This window comes from Bacillus rossius (assembly GCF_032445375.1).
Source record: "Bacillus rossius redtenbacheri isolate Brsri chromosome 4 unlocalized genomic scaffold, Brsri_v3 Brsri_v3_scf4_2, whole genome shotgun sequence".
Classification (NCBI taxonomy): Eukaryota; Metazoa; Arthropoda; class Insecta; order Phasmatodea; family Bacillidae; genus Bacillus; species Bacillus rossius.
Window position 1 is genome coordinate 32,623,840 of NW_026962011.1, and position 19,579 is coordinate 32,643,418.

General features: G+C 39.3%; 1 protein-coding gene across 2 annotated transcripts in view; it reads right to left on the reverse strand.

The window, feature by feature from the left end:
- Positions 1-10,270, reverse strand: part of LOC134542082 (uncharacterized) — a 151,503-nt gene extending 141,233 nt beyond the window's left edge. For both annotated transcript variants that reach the window (XM_063386003.1, XM_063386002.1), the window contains exon 1: positions 10,084-10,270. In XM_063386003.1, coding sequence (XP_063242073.1) covers positions 10,084-10,147 — 64 coding nt within the window. In that variant the 5' untranslated portion in view covers positions 10,148-10,270. The remainder of the gene's footprint in view (positions 1-10,083) is intronic.
- Between the last annotated feature and the right edge of the window lie 9,309 nt (positions 10,271-19,579).

Sequence of the window (19,579 nt, forward strand, 5' to 3'; positions counted from 1 at the left end):
TGCTGTTAAAGACTAACCTTAAAACACACAAACTATGAGGGTTCCTTCCAAAACAGCTTCAAAATCAAGGGCACCAACCGAGATCTTAGCAAGAAGAAGAATACACCCGTAAGACTCGCCTATGCATCAATTGTTTGGACTAAAGTGAAGAACCTTCTAAAACTTTCTGTAACCGTCCTAGATTTTCTATTTCATCCTAGAGTTTGAGAGGCAATAAGAGATAGAGAGGGAGGAATTTTGGGTATTGCTCTGGTTTTAGGAGTTCAGTATGGAGCAGCAAAGACCATCAAGACAATGCCACCATAAATCAATGTCATCAAAGAGAGAGAGAAAGGGGCAAGAGAGTATGGAGGTTATTGGAAAGCTAAGTATAATTTTTGTGTTCGTAACTTTCTTTATGGCCAGAAGTTTTTCTAAGTTTGATATGTTTGTTTGCTTTTGTACAAGGTTACTTGTAAATTCACTTTTTTTTGTGCTCATAATACTCTGCACTTGTTTGCACTTTCTACACCTTCTGTGCTGTTTACTTGGTGACCATATTTGTTTCAGAGTAGTAAAAGTAACTTAACTCTCCAAAGCATTGAAATTATTTGTAATTGTATATTGTGTTATTTTTCAGAGATTTAAGAATTTATCGCTCAAAATTGTATAAAGTAATCAATTCGTGTGATATATGTGTGTGTGTGTGTATGTATATTAAAGGTTTAAAAAAATTTAGCCATCACTGTAATTCATTATTTAATTTCATAATTTAAATTAAAATTGAAAAGTTTGAGGTCGGTCCCACCTGGCCCCAAACACTCACTGCAAGCACTAGTCGTTTACAAAATCACCAGGCACGTACTTGCTTGCCCAGATGGGGCCTAACCTGCATATTGAAATAAATCAGGGGAAATAACCTAAATGCTGAAAACTTTAGAAGTTGGCAGAACATTCATTAGAAAAAAAAAGTACATTCCTGTTTCCCACGTGCACGATCGTCCTGTACACTATTGTGAACCAGTAGGTTGGAAAACATGGCGGTCAGATCTTGTGCACATGACCTACTGTTACTATTGTTTTTTCTTTCTTTCTTCAATTGTGCACCCATCTCCACAGCCTCGTCGAACCAGGTGCCAAACCAGCACACACTTTTCGCCTCGGTGACGCGTCTATATGGGACTTAAGTGGTGACCCTGGCCTTTTGTAGTGGGTAATCAAAGATTAATTCTTCTCACATCCACCTATCCTACACACAATACTGTGTTGCAAACTACAAAACTCGTCAAAACCTCCATCACAGCCAATTTCGTTGAGCCAAAACAAGGCATGTTAAAAATGACACCATAAAATGAAACTACCACAGGAGAGTTCCGATTGCTCTAGAAATACTGTTAGTAATCTGACACATTAGTAAATCTCGAGGAGTTAACAAAACTCAAAAACAAAAAAAAAATAGAATGAACTCGCACAAATGAGCTTTCGGAATTTCAAGTGCTGTGGATATTATGGTTCACATTTATATACTGTAAACAATATGGTGAAAATGGTATAACATAAACCAATGGAAAACAAAAAAATATTTGTCATAAAACATGTGCAAAATTTTTTTTATATTGAAGCAGAATAAAAATTGTTACTGATTACATAATGAGGTAACTCCTTTAAAAAAAAATACCCCAGAAGCAATTCCTATAAAATTTAACTAACCAAAAAAAAAACTATCATCGTTTGTATATCATTATCTTGAGTTGTTGGTGACTAGACAATGTGCACACAGATTAAATAAAGATTATTGTAGACTTATTTTAGTCTTCTAGACATATGCAGAAGCACTTTTTTTTTGTTCTGTGGACACCACATGGGTTCAGTTTCCCCTGGATATAGATCATGTCATTATATACATACCAACTAACATGTCATTATATACATACCAACTAACTATTAACACAGTTTAGGAAGAAAGCACTTTGTGCAATAGTTTGAATTAACTTTTTGTTACTAGCTTGCAATCTTCAATTAACTATCAAAGATGGCACGTGATGCTGTTCAGTAAGTATTCAAGGCCATTTGTTAATAAAGACAGTGTGGTCATTATTGATAGTGAAAGAATTCTAGAACGTGATTTCCATAAATCATCATCAGTGCTCAAATGCTCGTCATGGCAAAACCCCAAGCAGAAATTTATGAAAGACAGGTTTTCCTAATGGACACGTAAATAAGACTCCTGAACAACAACAACTTTTTTCACTCATGATCTAAAGAAAGAACAAGAATTACCTCTAGTTATTCACAAGTTACAACCACTAGCCATGCAAGTATATTTCCACAGTTTCAAGTTCAGCATACCTTGATTATGCAATTCTGTTTACAGCATGTTAAAACAACTTGCTTTGTAATAACTAACTAAAAACTAACATGCAATAAAAACCAATATTCTACCAGCCGATAAAATTGTGTTTTCTAAATATACAACAAAATACATCATGGCTCAGTTTTACTGGTGTAAGCTTTAAAATCAGTGACCCACCATTATCAAAATGCCTCACAACCACGCCAACTTAAAGAATTCATATAGATACAAAGTAAGTTTAAACCTTTTTGCCTATTTTCTTAAAGAAAAAAGACTTAGGGATTAGATTACTTTCCTGTCTGTGTGTTTATTTGTTTCCTATACCTACCCCATTAACTTTTTTTCTCCTTAATTGATTTCAATGAAATTTTCTATAAAGTTTTTCAGCTACCAAAATTGACTTTTGCATATGAGGTCAAAATTTGTATTGCAAGCACTAGCACCTTATTTAGCTCCTAAATGACAAATTTTGCAATAATTAACTTGCATAATACACGTATATAACTTTTGTGTAAATTTTTTGTTGGAATTCAATTTTCAATCAGAATAAAAATGTATAATATTTATCAAGGATTCAAACCCCTAACCCATGTTCATAAAAATATACCATTTGAAAAATTCTAGTAAACAACTTAAAGTAAAATTTGATTTTTAGTCAATTTGAAGTATTTTCACAATAACAATTTTTTTTTTTTAACTAGGATTGATTAATACACTTTGGCAAAAGACTTCCTTAAACTGCACACCATGCAATATCTCTAAAAATGTGAGTGCACAAAAATTATACAATCAAAAACTCTCAATTTTCTGACCTCTATAAAAAATAACCTTTAGAAACATACAAATCTTTTTTTAATTAAAAAATGAAATTTTTTTTTAGTTCTTATGCTGGAAAGCTTTAAGTAAAATTTCCTATCAATTACTTTCTAAATAAAAAGAAACACATAAAACATGAATTAATACACTCACTTTTTAATTAAGACTAAATTACAAAATGATCAATATCTCTAATAATAATCATATCAAATATTCACTGAACATACTTTAACAATTTATTTTTCTTGCAAAGATATCAGAAAGTTTTATCAATAGGTTAAACCATTTTCCTTATTTTAATTTTTAAAAAAATGGTACAAAACCAAACTATGTACTTCCCGTATTTATATTAAAATTGTTAATCAGTATTTTTTATTTAATTTTATTAAATAAAAACTAATCTTCTTCTTATATATAAAAATGAATGTTTGTGTGTTCGTCTTCTATGCGCTCGCGCATCGTTCATCCGATTTCAGTTGAAACTTTGCACACTTGGCCTTCGAAACAAGGGAAGGTCACTGTCTAGGTGAGATTTCAATAAAACAAAACCTTAAAGCATAATTTAATTATTCTTTGTGGAATCTCGCCATTCCATCATTGAAGTACGAACTAACCACGAAATAATGTGGGCTATTAAATGTAGTTCACTCGGCATGAGACAGAGCATACGCGTTGCATGCAATCAGCACGCTAGCGATATCGGACTATGCGAGTGCACTCTATACAGTAATCAACTTAAGCATAATGAATGTGCTGCAGTTAGAGACTATAATATTGAAAACGTCTTTAAAAGAAACTTTACTCAACTTCATATTTGTGTTAATTAAATAAGTAACTGGTAAAATCCTAACAAATAATGGTTTTCAACTTTAAATACATTTTTTATACGAGTAAAGACGTTTATAGGCAACACCTTAAACAGGAAAAAGATTAATAAAATTATAGTATATCTTATTATTGGCAGGAACGAAACATATAACCGTACTTGACGGGAAATCGTTGTAATTACCATAATGTCTAGGTGAGATTCTGATAAAACCAATCCTTAAAGCAGAATTTATTTATTCTTGATAAAATTTTGTCATTGCATTTATAACTCATCGTTCATCCTACCTCTATTAAATTTTGCATGCTTGACCTTTGAAACCATGGCAGTATTAGTATATGGAGTGGTTGTCTGTTCTGGAAGTTGAAGTCAACTGGTTAGTAATTGGATAGCAAAACAAAACGTAGCTGTATAAAGACTAATATGCTATAAATTTGTTTAATAGCTTGAAAATAACTCGCTAGAATCTTAAATATGCCATCATGTAGTGAATATTGCGAAAGAAACATGATACCAACACATCTGAAAGAAATTAGGGTTAAACTTCTCTGTAACCAAAAATTGATTTTCTATGCAGAAGCAAAAAAAAGGGTTAGAGGTCATTCTCATTTTAACTTTAAAGACTTAAAATGGCAAAGATTGTATACACCAACTTCCTTACTTCTTACTTCCGTGTTTAAAACACGCGAAAGGTCATTGTGCAGGTGAGATTTTGATAATACTAACCCTGAAATTAAAAATTAAGGTGGCACGCGAGTAGTATCTGATAATTACCAGTAAGTTTTATGTCAGGTCTTCTTTTCTATAGTCTAAATAATAATGGTGGTATGCGAGTCGAGAGAGAAACAGATGAACTAATAAAGCGAAGGTGTGTGATATAAAAATACAAAGTAATGGAAAGATAAAGTATACATAGATATAGGGCTAGAAAGAGATATAGTGTGATATAGTATGTAGATATATAGATTAAGAGGAATAGATATATATACATAGAGGAGATATATATAAAGAGATAAAAATAAAGGTATAGAGATACGGAGATTGAGAGATATGAAGATAAAGATATAAGAGCTATATAGTTACAGAAAGATAAAGAGAGATGCTTTGTATGAGTGTACAAACTAAAAAAAAAATCACAAAAAACAATTATAAAGAGGCATTGCAACACATGCCAGGCATTAGCTAGTGTTGTATAAATTACTAGTTACTAGCACTTGGTCAAGCCATAAAAATTATAATCCGTATGATACAATATATACCAGCAATCCAGTGTTCTCACATCTTGCTTCAGTTCTTTTACCCGAGTTTTCCTTGTTCAACATTATATATTTTACCAACTTTCGTCGGGCTTTCTAAAATAAGAATTACCATCAAAACACATTTTGACAAACACAATATCATTACAATCTGACTAAAAAAAATGTTTTCCTACACAATAAATAGTTTGCACTGTTATCACTTTGATCAGGACTGTGTAACCAACACTACCAGTTTGATAAAGATTGTGAATAAATTTGTTTGATCAAACTTTCATCTGATATATTATTGATTGTGCTTAAATTAATACAAAGTAAGTTGTTTGTATCTCTTACACATAATTAGCGTTACTGAGGATCACCAAGGTTGGCGAGATTGTGCCAGTACAGATGGCCGATCTCGATTCAAAAATGAATGATTTGATGCAGGGCGAATCAATCGCTTTCATAGCACTTCCAATCATTGGATATCTCGTGCCATGATGAACGTCTTGTATCACTCTGTAACAAACCTATAATGAGCCCTAGGTCAGGGTCTTGTCGCTGTGCCACATTTAGGCTGGCATCGTCCAATTTATCCTTGCTGTTAATGATACTCAAACGTCGGGATGTCTTCGACTCCTTTGTTCTTCTCTGCCCTTTTGCAATTGTTGCAGTCTACATTGCATAGCCGGCGAGAGAGGGCATCAGCTTGCTGCGAGTTTGGCCCTTCCTGTGTTCGACTCTGCAATCATACCTACTCATTTCAACAAGTCAGTTGTCCCTCTGGCTTCCTGAACTGCAACGCCCACTTAAAAGCAGCATGGTCAGTGCATACATGGTATTTTCTCCCATATAAATACTTGTGAAAATGACGCAAGGACTTATCTACAGCTAGAAGATCTCTTCTGGTGATGCCTTGATTACATTCGGGCTTAGATAAAGTTTTGCTTTATTTTGAAAAGAATCCGAAAAACTTTTGACACACAAATGCGAAGATAACAATGAACCTAGAGCATGTTATATACAATTACAAATTAAAAATATCAATTTAATACCTGTACAATTTAATACTCTTACTTCAACTAATTTCCCTGAGCTTTCCCTGTCCCATCCAACATTTTTTCCCTTCCCTCAATAATCATCTGGCAAAATAACAGATGAACTGCGTACATTCATAACCTGCAAAATTGACTTTAAACTGCTTTCCTGCACAATATACATTTTGCACTGTTATCATTTAGATCAGTGATGGCCAATTACCGGCTGAGCCAGCGACCTTGCGTATTTATTTTGAATGTCGAGAGACAGCAGCACCATGACTCATATGGCATCAGAATAGCACGGTAACTTGCGGCACACAGATTATGTACTTGTTTATGTTTCGCAAGTTATTTGATGTTGTAGTTAGTTTGAAATGTTTTCCAAATTTAGGAAAGCAGACTGTGAAAATCATGTTTTCAAAGAAGAATGAGAACACAAATATTTGTTTATACTTAATAAGGACATGAAAACCTCAGTATTTAGTTTGCTTTCAAGTGCTAGTTGTATTAAAATAATACAATCTCAAACGGCACTTTTTATCAAATCATCAACACAAATATGAAAATTGTTCAGGCTAGTCAAGAAAACATCTTGTTGAACAACTGAAATAACAAATTTCTCAGCAAAAGTGTGTATTCACCAGTGTGTCAAGAAACCAAGAAGCATATCTTTTAGCCTCGTACGTTGTTAGCTACAAGCTAGCGGAAGTGAAAAAACCACTTAGTGATGGGGAATTCATCAAAAACTGTGCAGTAAGAATGGCAGAATCATTTAATGAAGGTAAGGTGGCAAAAGAGTTTAATTCTGTACCTCTGTCAAAACAAACTGTTACTAGGAGAGTTGAAGATATAGCAATCAAATACTGACAAACCTGAAAGGTTCTATTTCCGACTGTTCGTATTTTTCGTTAGCTCTTGATGAAAGCAAATATGTTACCGACACTTAGTCAGTTGTTAATTATTGTGAGAGCCATCCAAAAAGATTTCAGTATTACTGAACTATTAAAAGTATGTTCTTTGCATAACACAACCAAAGGTGTAGATATTTTTAAGGAAGTTAACAATGCAGTTGAAGAACATGGAGGTTATGATAAACTATCTTCAGTTGTCACAGTTGGTGCTAAAGCAATGGTTGGAACATCATGTGACTTAGTTGGACTTTTAAAATAAAAACAAGCTACCCTGCCCACTCTGCATTGCATTATACATCAGGAGGCATTGTGTGCCAAATCAGTAAGAATGTCAGGCACAATGGCTACTGTTGCCAAGATCACCAATTTGATAAGAGGGGGAACCGTTCTTGAACTCACAGAAAATTTCTGTCATTTTTAGAAGAATTGGATTGTGCTTATGGTGATTTGTTATTACACATGGAAGTTAGATGGCTTAGTCGAGGAAAGTGCCTAGTCAGATTTTTTGAACTGCGGAATGAAATACTTTCCTTTTTGAGTGACAATGTTCCACACTCAATAGATCTCCAGGAAGCACTGAAGAATATTGATTTCTTGAAAAATTGAGCTTTTCTCACAGATATCACCCAACATCTGAATATTTTGAATTTGCAGTTGCAGGGGAAAAAATCAGACTGTTTTCGAGATGATGGGTTTCGTTGATGGATTTCAAAAAAAAACTTCAAGTATTTAAGTCTGCGCTGGAACAAAATGACCTCTTTCACTTTCCAAACTGTAAGAAGCTCTCAGGTGAAGAAATGGTTACTTTTGTGCAATTCGTGGAAAATATTAACCAACTGGCTTCAGAATTCAACAAGAGATTTCAAAATTTTGAAACATTCCGTCCTAGCATGGAACTATTCAACATTGCTTTGAAGTGTAACATTCAGTGTCAGCCAAGAGAATTGCAGCTAGAACTCTGTGAACTCCAGTGTGATCCCTCTGTTAAAATGTCCACAGCAACTGGAGTAGAGTTTTGGAAACTACTTTCGCATGAACATTATCCTTTGATAAGGAATTGGGCCCTGAAACTATGTTCAATTTTCTCAAGTACGTACATTTGCGAAGCAGCTTTTTCAGCATTGAAACACATAAAATCAAAGAGTATGAATAGACTTTCCGATGGCGTGTTATCACATCTGCTTTGTGTGGCAACATCAAAAATAGATGTGGATTTTAAGTCGTTGGTGAACAGTGTCCAAAAGCCACAGTGCTCTCACTAAGTACTAGAAAACAAAAAAAATGATAAGTGTATTTATAAAAGGTGTCTGTTTTTTAAGATTCTTAGAATTATTTTTCTCTATTTAGTCAATTGTAATAGAGTTCATAAGTGAAAGTAAACAGAACATACAAAATGTGTTTTTTCGAATTCCGTAAAATTGTAAAAATTATGTCAGTGTGTGGTTTGGCCCTTGAGTTTACTTTGAAGTGCTATGTGGTCCCTGAAGTCAACGAAGTTGGTCATTACCAATTTAGATCATCACTACGTAACAAACACCGCCAGTCTGAAAAAGATAACAAATTATTTTGATTCTAGCTTTGAAGTGATACATTATCGATTGTGATCAAGCTTCAAAGTAATACACAGTAGTTTGTATCCCTTACATTTAATTAATGTTAGTAAAATCAGATACAAATTACTAACAGTACATACATGATTTTATAATGAAAATACATTCAATTTGAAATCATTAAGATACTGCATAGTATGAAAAATAACTGATATTGTTATTAGTATTGATAATTTCACTGTATTATCCAGGTTTTAGAGACACCTCACCAATTCACTGGGTTTATCCTGTTTTCAAGATTTTTCCTGTATGTGGTAACCCTGCAGGCATATAAATACACCCAAGAACAGAACACTTCAAGTTATACATTCTGATTACATTTAAAGTATCTTTTTAAATAAAGCTAAGTAACATTATAATTTATCAAATTGTATTCAATATTGTTTACAGATTATTTATTCTTATGGATGAAGGATAGCTCCTTAGTAAATATGGAAATTTGGTTTATAGAATTATAAGTCAGGGGCAGATCTATGCTTTCCTTTGCCTGGTGCAGAAACTGTAACCAAGAAACTCTTATCAGTATTTGTCGACCAATCATGCGCTCCTTTAACCTGGGGCCTGGGGCAGGTGCCTTCCCCCCCCCCCCCCCCCCCTCCACAATCTAAATCCACCCCCTGGTTATGGCAGTAACTTCTTGTTTTAGTAGGTACATATAACAGTTTTATCTGTTGAACAATTGATTCAATAATATTTGATAATAAACGTGATAATTATTCCTACTTAATCATTTCCAAATTTTGTCTCAACTTTTTTAGCAAAGGCCTATATATTTTTTAACAATATTATTAAAACTATTCAGCAGATAAAACTGTTATGTACATACAAAACTAGTAAGTTACAGCCATAACTACAGTAACAATGAAAATTAATTATGTATTTTTGTCATTTTCTGATAGTCAAACCAAAATATTTATCCAGCCCCAGTCAACATTTAAAATTACATTGCAGTTATAACATCACTTAACCACAATTTACAATAAGGGTCTCACCGCACATAACGATTTATTGTTCAGCCGATAAGACATCATTGTGGGCTTTCCCTGCATGGTTTTTCTTTTTTTCTTTTTTTTTTTAGTCAATGCTTGCGCACGGATAGTAACCAAATACCTAACGTGAAAAAACATAGTATTTGTATTAAAATGTCAAGGATAAAAAATCGCATTGACGGTTTTATTCTCTAATGAAGTGTACTACAATCTCATTTAATACGTATTACGTTTAATCAGGCGTAATAAAACACGAGCACTAGTATTACAAAACAAATGGACGCCATCTTTGTTTGTATAATCAAGAACATTCGTACATACCAACAATTTTCTTGCAGCCAACAACTTTCGTCTTTTTCTCATTTTGCGAATCCTTGAGTAACATCTCGATAATAAAAATCTACAGTCCCCGTTGATTAAAATTCTTCACGAACACGATTCAACACAAATACCACAACCCTAAACACTCATCGTATCACTATTCTATGGTATTAATTCCAGTTTCTGCTTTGTGATTATTTTTTTTTATGGATGAAGAAATTCTTAAACAAATGAAAAACGGAGTTTTTAAATATCAATTATTTAGAACATATTTAACATTCCTTAACTAAGTTATTTTTTAAATAAATATTTTAATGTAATAATAGTTTTTATTTTCAGTATAATAATTTTCACATATTCGAAGCAAAAGTAAATTTGAGTGTTATAGACGGTAGAAGCAATATTTGGTAGAAGCAGATTTTCGGGAAGCCAGTTCCACTTAGAGTTGAGGACCTATCCAAACGTGCCCGAAGACTTCACCTTCGGCTATGTTGGCGGATATCAAAAACAATATTAATAATTGAGATGTTAATACATAGAAAGAATGTGTATATTTAGTAATCATCTTAAGATAATTAGTCATTGTTATATCACAAGTATTTGTTATGTTCGGGATCTTTCAACGCACTAAATTAAAACAGCAAGCATCATGTACCTCATGATGAAGTGAAAAAATTGGATATGTGATACTGAACTTTAACTAGCTTTCAGATTTGTGTTTTAATTAAGTGAAATTTGTTATCATTTAGATCATTTTTTTTCTAGTTTTCAATGTTTAGCATAGGTTCACGTAATTTTTCTGTATCACGTGACCAAATTTATCCCTTGGTTTTGTGGTACAAGATGCTTGCTGTTTTAATTTTTTACGTCGAAAGAGTATTGACATAAAAAATACTATAACATCACAAGACAAACAAATTATCTCAGGTGTGATGCCGACCGCCAATGTTCCTCTATGTCGCATAGACCGCTATGCCTCTCCAACATCTCACGAAAGTGTGTGCCCCGAGCACGCTCTGGCGCGCACCGGAGTGTAGGAAGTGCAATGGGGCGAACGCCACGCAATTAGTGCCACATCGGCAGAGACCGGCCGGGTGTGGCATATCCCTCCGCCGAACTACAAGAGTGTTTACGTATTTTTTTCACAGGAACGAATTGTACTTTATTTTCATTGTTTAACACTTTATATCTTTCAAAATTATGTTTCGCCGTGCGCCTTGTCCCGAACCTGGCCGGTTCAGTTTCCCGCGAAAATAACGCGTTTTCCGCGGGAGGACTGGTCGCGCGCAGTAAGGGCGGCAGTATACTCCCGGAGTTTACAGAGGCCGGCAGCCTCCGCGCATCATGGGACCAGCATTTTCTTTATTTTCACCGACATGTAGTTTACCATTGACGTTGACCCAAGTGTCTCCTCGGCTCCTTCAGGCCGTTATGCCTCGTCAACGTCCTCCCTTGTTTCCCCAGTGAACCCTCAGTGTTGTGCATCGGCCAGGGACGCACCCGCGTGCGCCCTAGCATGCCAGTGGGCTCTGTTAGTTTGTAAATTATGTACCGTAATGTATTTATTAGTGTGAATATAGTCTTGTAATTCTCGCAAATGTGTTACAGTGTTAATATGTAATCGCGGCCTGGCGCTCGTCCGCGTCGCGAGGGGGGGCGCTCTGCCACGCCGACCGATTTCTCCTCCTCTCCCCGCAGCCCGCGCGCGACGGCCCGCGGGCGGGCGGGGAAGGGCAGTTGGACTCAGGACTCGTTCAGCGGCGGACGTGCGCGCCGCTCCGCGCTGATCGCGAGACGTGTCTATCGAGCTCGCGGTCCGGCGACACCGCCACTGTACGAGCATTTGCAGCAGTCGAGCTGCCTTCGTTGTGCCGCTCACGCGATTGGGCGTCCGAGTTACGAGTTATGAGTCACTTCACGGGTCGGTCATTATAGGACGTATAAGCGTAGTTACGCACCACCGAACTATCGCCGTCGTTAGAGTCAGTACGTAAAGAACCGCGCACGCATCACGCGCCTTTGTGAAGCAGTTGGCAATCAGGAACTTTGTTACGTGGGAGGACTTCTAGTTCGTGTCGGGACGAGTGGGTCGCACGAGACGGGCTTCGGGAGTCCTGGTCTTCGTGGGAAGGGCGCACACCCCGCGACGGATACGCCAGGCCGCGGCAAGCTCTCAGGGTACAATAAAGGAGCTCGTGAAACGGTTAACATCGAGTGGTCCTTTAAATCTACCTATCATTCTCCTTCTCCTCCTCGCTATCCCTCCAGGTCCCGTATTTCCCGGTCCCGGCCACGTCGGCCTGGACCCACACCTCTCCGACGAGAGCAGGACGGGCACAACAGGAGTTTCTGGTAAACGGGAAAATAGGGACCAGAAGCCGAGGGACGTCACCATAATTAAGAAATTCTTAAAAACCTTTTCCTTCAGTCCCGTGGTCGGTCTCGATTTACCGTGTGGTATGTAACTTAATTAATAAGTGCTCTAAGACGAGCGTGCTACGACATATGTAAGTACTGTGTAAGGGCTGTGAGATGGTCCGTCGGCGCCTCACGCGATATCTTAGCTAGTCGGCTACTTAGTTTTAGCCTGCACGGGGCAGCCAGTAGGCTATACATAACCAACCATCATAACCATCATAACCAACAACATCAGTATCTGGGACAGTTTCAGGACTCATGTAACGTCACCGGAGTAGCGAGCCTACACGATCCTAGCCTAATGTAATATGTTGATGCCTTCTGCCATCTGCCGAGGTGATGTTAAGGGTGTGGAGTTGCTTTTGGGCACCAACTAGCAATATTAACTACGTGCTAGTGCGTAGCCGAGACTCTTGACTCAGGGCGTGACGTCGCCACGTGGCCAGCAGGCAGTAGGGGTCGTTCCGTCAGAGTTACCCCCGGCTGTTTCAGCCACCAGAGACGCTATGCTACGGGCGTTGTAACAGATACACGGGGGCTCAATTTAGAGTGTTTTATTATAAGGCACGCTATACATGCGCTGCGTCGTGCATGGCCTGCTTACTGGGAACCGGGCTCTACAGGCCACGTTTCTGATAGGCTTGTGCCGCACTACCCTAATGTTCCGTGCACACTTTACACTACACTAACCTTAAACAGTTCCAGAATTTAAGTAACACTGGGATTGTCATGCTAATGATTATAATTACATATTTGGATAGTAAAATGGTTTAGGTACAACACACAATTATTCCAGGTTTTTTTTATTTAAACACATTTAAATGGAAAATTAAATTTTAGCCACCTCTGTAATGCCACAATTATCAAACTGAATTTGAACTTTTGACGTCGTCCGACCGAAGGCCACCCTAAAGCCTGACCTGCAACCACTAGTATTCAACCCCGCTGTCTCCAGCGAGCATTGACCCACGTCCCGCGAGACTGTCATGGTAATCATTTCAGTGTCGCGTTAGTGTTGTGTTTTTTTTTTGTTTTTTAATCGTTTTGTAAATGTAACTGTGTAACCGCTAGACATTGCCAAGTGTTGGTGAGAGTGTTTGTAGCGGGACTGAACCCGGAGCGAGCCTGTAGATAAGTACCGTGTACCCACGCGGACCCCCGGTGAAGCTATTAAATTAAACGTAATTATCACTAACTTGTGTTACAATCATTTCCGTAGTCTTCCGTCCTCCACACGGCCGAGCGGCCTTCGCAGCCAAGGGAAAACCATTCAGGTTAGATTTCAAGCCGTGTACCTGGCGGGGCACGCGGGGGCAGAGTACCCACGACCCGACATCAACGGCCTAGCAGCCCGCTAGCCTGGCGCCCCTCCAGACAACAAAGCATCGCGACGCCCGTAGCGCCCGTCAGGTATCTCCCGGGCCTTTCACAAAGGTCAGGTATCTCCCGGACCTTTCACAAAGGTCGGGAGACATAACCACTTACAAGGGCAGAAATAACATGTATTGTGCAAGAATATTTTGAAACTAGAAAACTACCAAATCCGTTTTCCGAAACGAACAAAGCCTCTGGTAGGGAATGGATGGATGGGTTTTTAAAACGATACCCAGAACTCGTAAAGCGAAAAGCACAAGGTATACAAAAGGCCACAGTGCAGTGTGCTTCTCGAGAATCGTTTACGAAGTTTTTTGAAATGCTCAGTGCAAAAGTACAATAACTTGACATAACAAATCCAGCTTAAGTAATAAATCTCGATGAAACAGGATATTCCAGCTCCATTAGTTCCACTACTTTAGCAGAAAAAAGGCACTAAGTTTTGACATCGTCCGGCCGAAGGCCACCCTAAAGCCCGACCTGCAACCGCCAGTATCCAACCCCGCTAACGGAACGCGCCCCTAGCCATGGCCCACCCGAGTCAGGCGAGAGTCGCGGTGCTTAGGTATTTCAACACCCTTCATTAATTGGCAAGACAAACAAAATCTGTTACACAGTAAATTCACTAAACCTTAATGAACCTGCCACATTTAATTAATAACACCATGCAACACAAGTGCGACGTAGGAGTGCCCGGGTCACTCACGTGTAACTTTCTATTAAAACAGCTGTGAGTGCAACCCTTGCGGCCTTCAGCCTAAATTTAGTAGTGAAATATGTGACGTAACTCAAACCACCCCAAATTAGCATTATCATTCGCCACTGGAGTAGTTATCAAGAAACAGACAGTCTCCAGCTTGACTCTAATATTCAAACTTATTTTAGACAAACTCATTAAATGTCATTTCTAAAACATACGTAGATATTAAATTAATCATAAGTTTTATTATGTGAATTTAGAGCCACTTAAATTTATTTAATTATATAGATTTTTACGAATAATGGAACTTTAGAAACTCTGGCGCGACAGGGAGCTCACCCCTCCCCTCGCGCCAGGGCCAGACGCCAGTACAGCGCGACTCGCGGACCGGGACGGACGCACGTCCCACGGGGAGCCATCATCTTTCGCATTCATCGAACTTTAATCTGGTAATTTTAGTCACAACCGAAACCTTTTTTAAATACTCCCCTTGAGCGCCCGGTCCTTTTCCGGTGTAGGGCCTAACCCAGCCGCGTCAATTTAACACGCCCCACACAACACATTACGTGGGGCCGTGCAATATACGGCACGGGCCGACTCCCGCCACCACAGAACTTTACTTAATTGCTTAGTGCACAGGCACTAGCTACATCAAAGCGTAGACGTGTTCTTAATTTAATAGCGAGCCGTGGTCCACACAGGTGGGCCCGCGCATCGCAGCTTACCAATTACGGGATTAGCCGATTCTAATCGAGCACTCTCCCTCAGCTGCAACTGGCATGAGGGCATAACGTTAGTGATGGCGCATCAGAGCGCCTCGTGTGTAATGGACCATGTACTTTATGTTAAGGAATTCGTGTGATTGTAAGTGCCGTGTAATTTGCCAAAGTAATTAAAATCCACTCCGCACACTCTGTGCGTGATGTGCGAACGATAGTGCAAACAGTGTATATTATTTCTAAACCTCACCAATCCAGTTAGGGATCAGCGTCCTATGCTGTGTAGGGCCAGTGGGGCAACAGGCATTAGGGATCCCTAGCATCATCACCACCACCGCAGTTCCTAGTGGGCCACACAGGGGCCTTCGAACCTCACGACCCACCTCGTGGCTAACCCCCGCGTTAGCCTGGCGCCCTCCCGGACACGTTTCCCCGCAACATAACAGCCTTCCCGCTAGGAACACCGCCGAGTCTCGAACACGAGAACCCGGGCGACGGCTGTGTGTGTCACAGGTGCATGGTAGCTCGGGGAAGGAAACCTTCTCTGTAGTTGATACAGTGGCAGCTAATGGCCATTTGTTTCCTCCTCTCATAATCTACAAGAGCAAAAATCTTTACAGTAGTTGGTGTTTAAATGGACCTGAGGGATCAGTGTATGTATCATCCATGAGTGGGTGGCAAGATAAAAACAGGTTCTACCTTTAGTTTGATAAACTTGTTACTTAGACTGACGCCACTCCCGCTGCCTGTCTAAGTTTTTTAAGTAATTATTAATTTGAAAAGTGATCTCAGGGATTTTAATGGCGGTTCGGCCTCGTGGCTGCAGGCAGGAGCGCGTCGCGGTTCGAAACCTACCCAGGCTGTTCAGGCCACCCAGGACGCCTAATAAATAAATGGTAAACTGATTGACACGACACTGCACTTTATTCAGAACCGTACACTCACTGGTCCCAGTACTGGCCGCTTCTGTTGTCTGACCGCTGCGGCACGCGAGTCTCTATGCGTAATCGATGCGCGCGACCAGGATAGGTTGCAAAGTGGTATGTACGGACTTATACAGTGGCCGATTATCAATGTGAAAGATGTGGTGGATAGTCGCGGAGCTACAGTGCTGCAACAGCTTATGCAGGCATTTACGTTAACATGGAAAACGGCACATACAAACGAGTGTTCTAAAGTTATTTGCAATCTAACCTGTGGCAAATATTAAAGTCCCGAAAAGTACGTAGACCCGGTAAGATGGAAACATACACGTTACAGTCACTTATTAATCAGTTATTTGTTAGATTGCACGTCTCAAGTTACACATTTACATACAATGAAAGTTAAGAGACGTAAATTAACGCGTGAGAACTCGACACACGTTGCTAAAAGTCTTCGACGATAATGATTACTTGGCTTTGAGCCGAAAACTACGTAACTCAATTACGCTGTCCTTAAACTCTGGACATGAAATTACGTAATAAATGCAAAGCTCCCTGTTGGTACAAAATAATTAGTTAACGAGTCGCACGAAATATCGTGCGACTGAGTGGGGTCGGCACAGAGCTGGTAAAAGGATTTGAAGAACTTACACTATTGCTGAGACTTGGATGTAGCGCAAAAGTTCAGGCCTCTGCGTTCGCGGAGCGACCGAACCCTGCGAGCTCCCAACGGTAACTGCGCGCGGAGGCGCCGCGCGCCTCCGCGCCACGTCACGTGAAGCGCGGGAAAACAGCTCCGACCAGTTTTGGACTTAAAAGACATATTTCACAATATATGATTATAGAACAATTGGACATCATTTCCCTTGAATTAATTATCTTTTAAATTGTTATTAAATTGGTTGTTTTTGATTTGAAAGAATAATTAATGATTTAGTTTAGCGCATGCCACACCCGGCCGGGTGCTGCAATCGACTTGGTGTTCGTCGCGGTGCACTTACACTCACTCGGCGGGCATCACGCTCGGGCGTGTTCGATGCACTTAAGAGTAAGTGTTGTGACATAACGGCCTGTGTGAACCAGAGGGAGCACCGGCGGTTGTCGTCAAGACCAAGGATTTGCCAAAGCCAATCATCATTATATATTATGATCACAAAAGTCACATACAGTACAGAGTAAGCAAGTTGGCTCTTGAAAATAACATACACATTCTCTCTCTCCCAGCCCACTCGTTAGACAAAATACAACCCCTCGATGTTGGGGTCTTCGCTTCTGTGAAAAAGATGTGGTTGCAGGTAAAGAGAGATCATGGACGAAAGACTTGCTTCAAAAATATTTCCAAAGAAGACTTCTCATCATTGATGAAGGTACTTCGTCAAAAAGGGGCCTTCAAAGAATCTAACATCAAAGCTGCATTCAAGTCAAGTGGGATTTGGCCAGTCAACTTGACAAAAGCTCTGGGCAAATTGCCACTGGCACTTGACGGACCATCGGCTAGCTATGCAATAGTGATTCCAGCTACATGTTACCTACCATCTACATCAGCGACTACAACTACAGGTGGCCTGTCATCTACATCAAAAGATTCAGCTACAGATGGTCTGTTATCTACATTTGTCGGTCCAGTTGCAGATGGTCTGGCACCTACACCTGTGAATCAGGCTACGAATGCCCCGCGACCTATGCCTTTAGATTCAGCAAAAGAAGGCCTGCCTTGTACACTGGTGGTTTCAGCTGCAAATGGCCTGCCTTCTACACCAGTGTATGCAGCTACAGACAGCCTGCCACCTTCATCAGTGTCTCAAGCTGCAGATGGCTTGCCTTCTACATCAGTGGGACCAGCTTACCTGCCATCTACACCAGTGCATCCAACTACTGATGGTCTGCCACCTACACCTACATTAGCATATCTCACAGCCTTTAGAAAAATACTTTTGAAAGCTGTTACCCCTAAAGAGAATAGAGATAAAAGCAAAAAGAAAAAAATAAATTTCAACAACATGGCTCTAACTGAAAAAGATGTTATGAAGCAAATGGAGGAAGAGGAAGGAAAAAAACGAGACATAAAAGAAAAAAAAAGGAAGAAAGGGAGCAAAAGAAAAGAATATTAGAAACAGAAGAGGAAACTGACAAAGGAGAACCAAAACATCTGAAGATACATAGATGCAATACAATGAATAAATCCTGTAAAAACCAAAAAAAGTCCAAAAAAATAACTGACTCGAATTCTGAAGAAGAGGAAGATGAACCTTTTATTTCAAATGTATCAGATGATGATTTGAACCAATGTGTTGATGAGGACACAGACGAAGAAATGAACGAAAAAAAGTGTACCCGTATGTATTCGTTACTATAACAATTAGTACTCGTTACTATCGTATTGTTACGTTACTCGTTACTTCTGATACCGCATAACATGCTATTTTGACGCCAACCGCCGGTGCTCCCTCTGGTCCGCAAAGGTCGTTATGCCACAACAACACTTGCTCCTAAGTGCGTCGAACACGCCCGAGTGTGATGACTGCAAAGTGTGTGAAAGTGTGCCGCAACGAACACCAAAGCGACGTCAGCGCCCGGCCGGGTGTGGCAATGCGCCTAATTAATTGTATAATTATTTTGTCAAATTGAAACAACTAAATTAATAACAATTTAAAAGAAGATTCATGTAAGGGAAATTATGTCTAATTGTCTTATAAGCATATATTGTGTAACTTGTCTTTAAGTCCAAAACTGGCCGGGTCGGTTTTCCCGCATTTCACGTGGTTAGGCGCGAGGCCGCAGGGCGGTCTCGCGCTCAGTTACCGTCGGGAGCTCGAAGGGGTCGGGTGCTCCGCGAACATCGAGCCATCAACTTTCGCGCTTCATCTCCATATCAACAATAGTGTAAGTCTTTTAAAATCTTTTAACTTGCTCGGCACCGACCCCACCTCAGTCGCACGATATTTCGTGCAATTCGTAACTTATTAATTTTAATCCCGACAGGGAATTTTCTCATGTTCTCTGTAATTTCAGGTCCAGTTTAAGGACAGCGTATAGTGTTACGCAGTTTTCGGCTTCATAGCCAGTTAGCTGTTATTACCGTAGGCTCTTTGTAACGAGTGTTGAATGCTACTGACTAACTTTCGCCTTTTAATTATCATCATTCTAAACGTGTGTTTTAACTAAATAACTTTCAATTCCAAGAGACTTTAACGTGTACGTCTCCAGCTGGCGTATCCACGTAGTTTTAGAGTCATTAATATTTCGTCGCAGGCTAAACTGCAAACAATCCTGAGCTAAGGAATTTCTCTACGTGTTTACATGTCAGCCTAAGTTGTGGCAACACCAGTTCCGTGACTATCTGCCAAATCTTTCATAGGGAC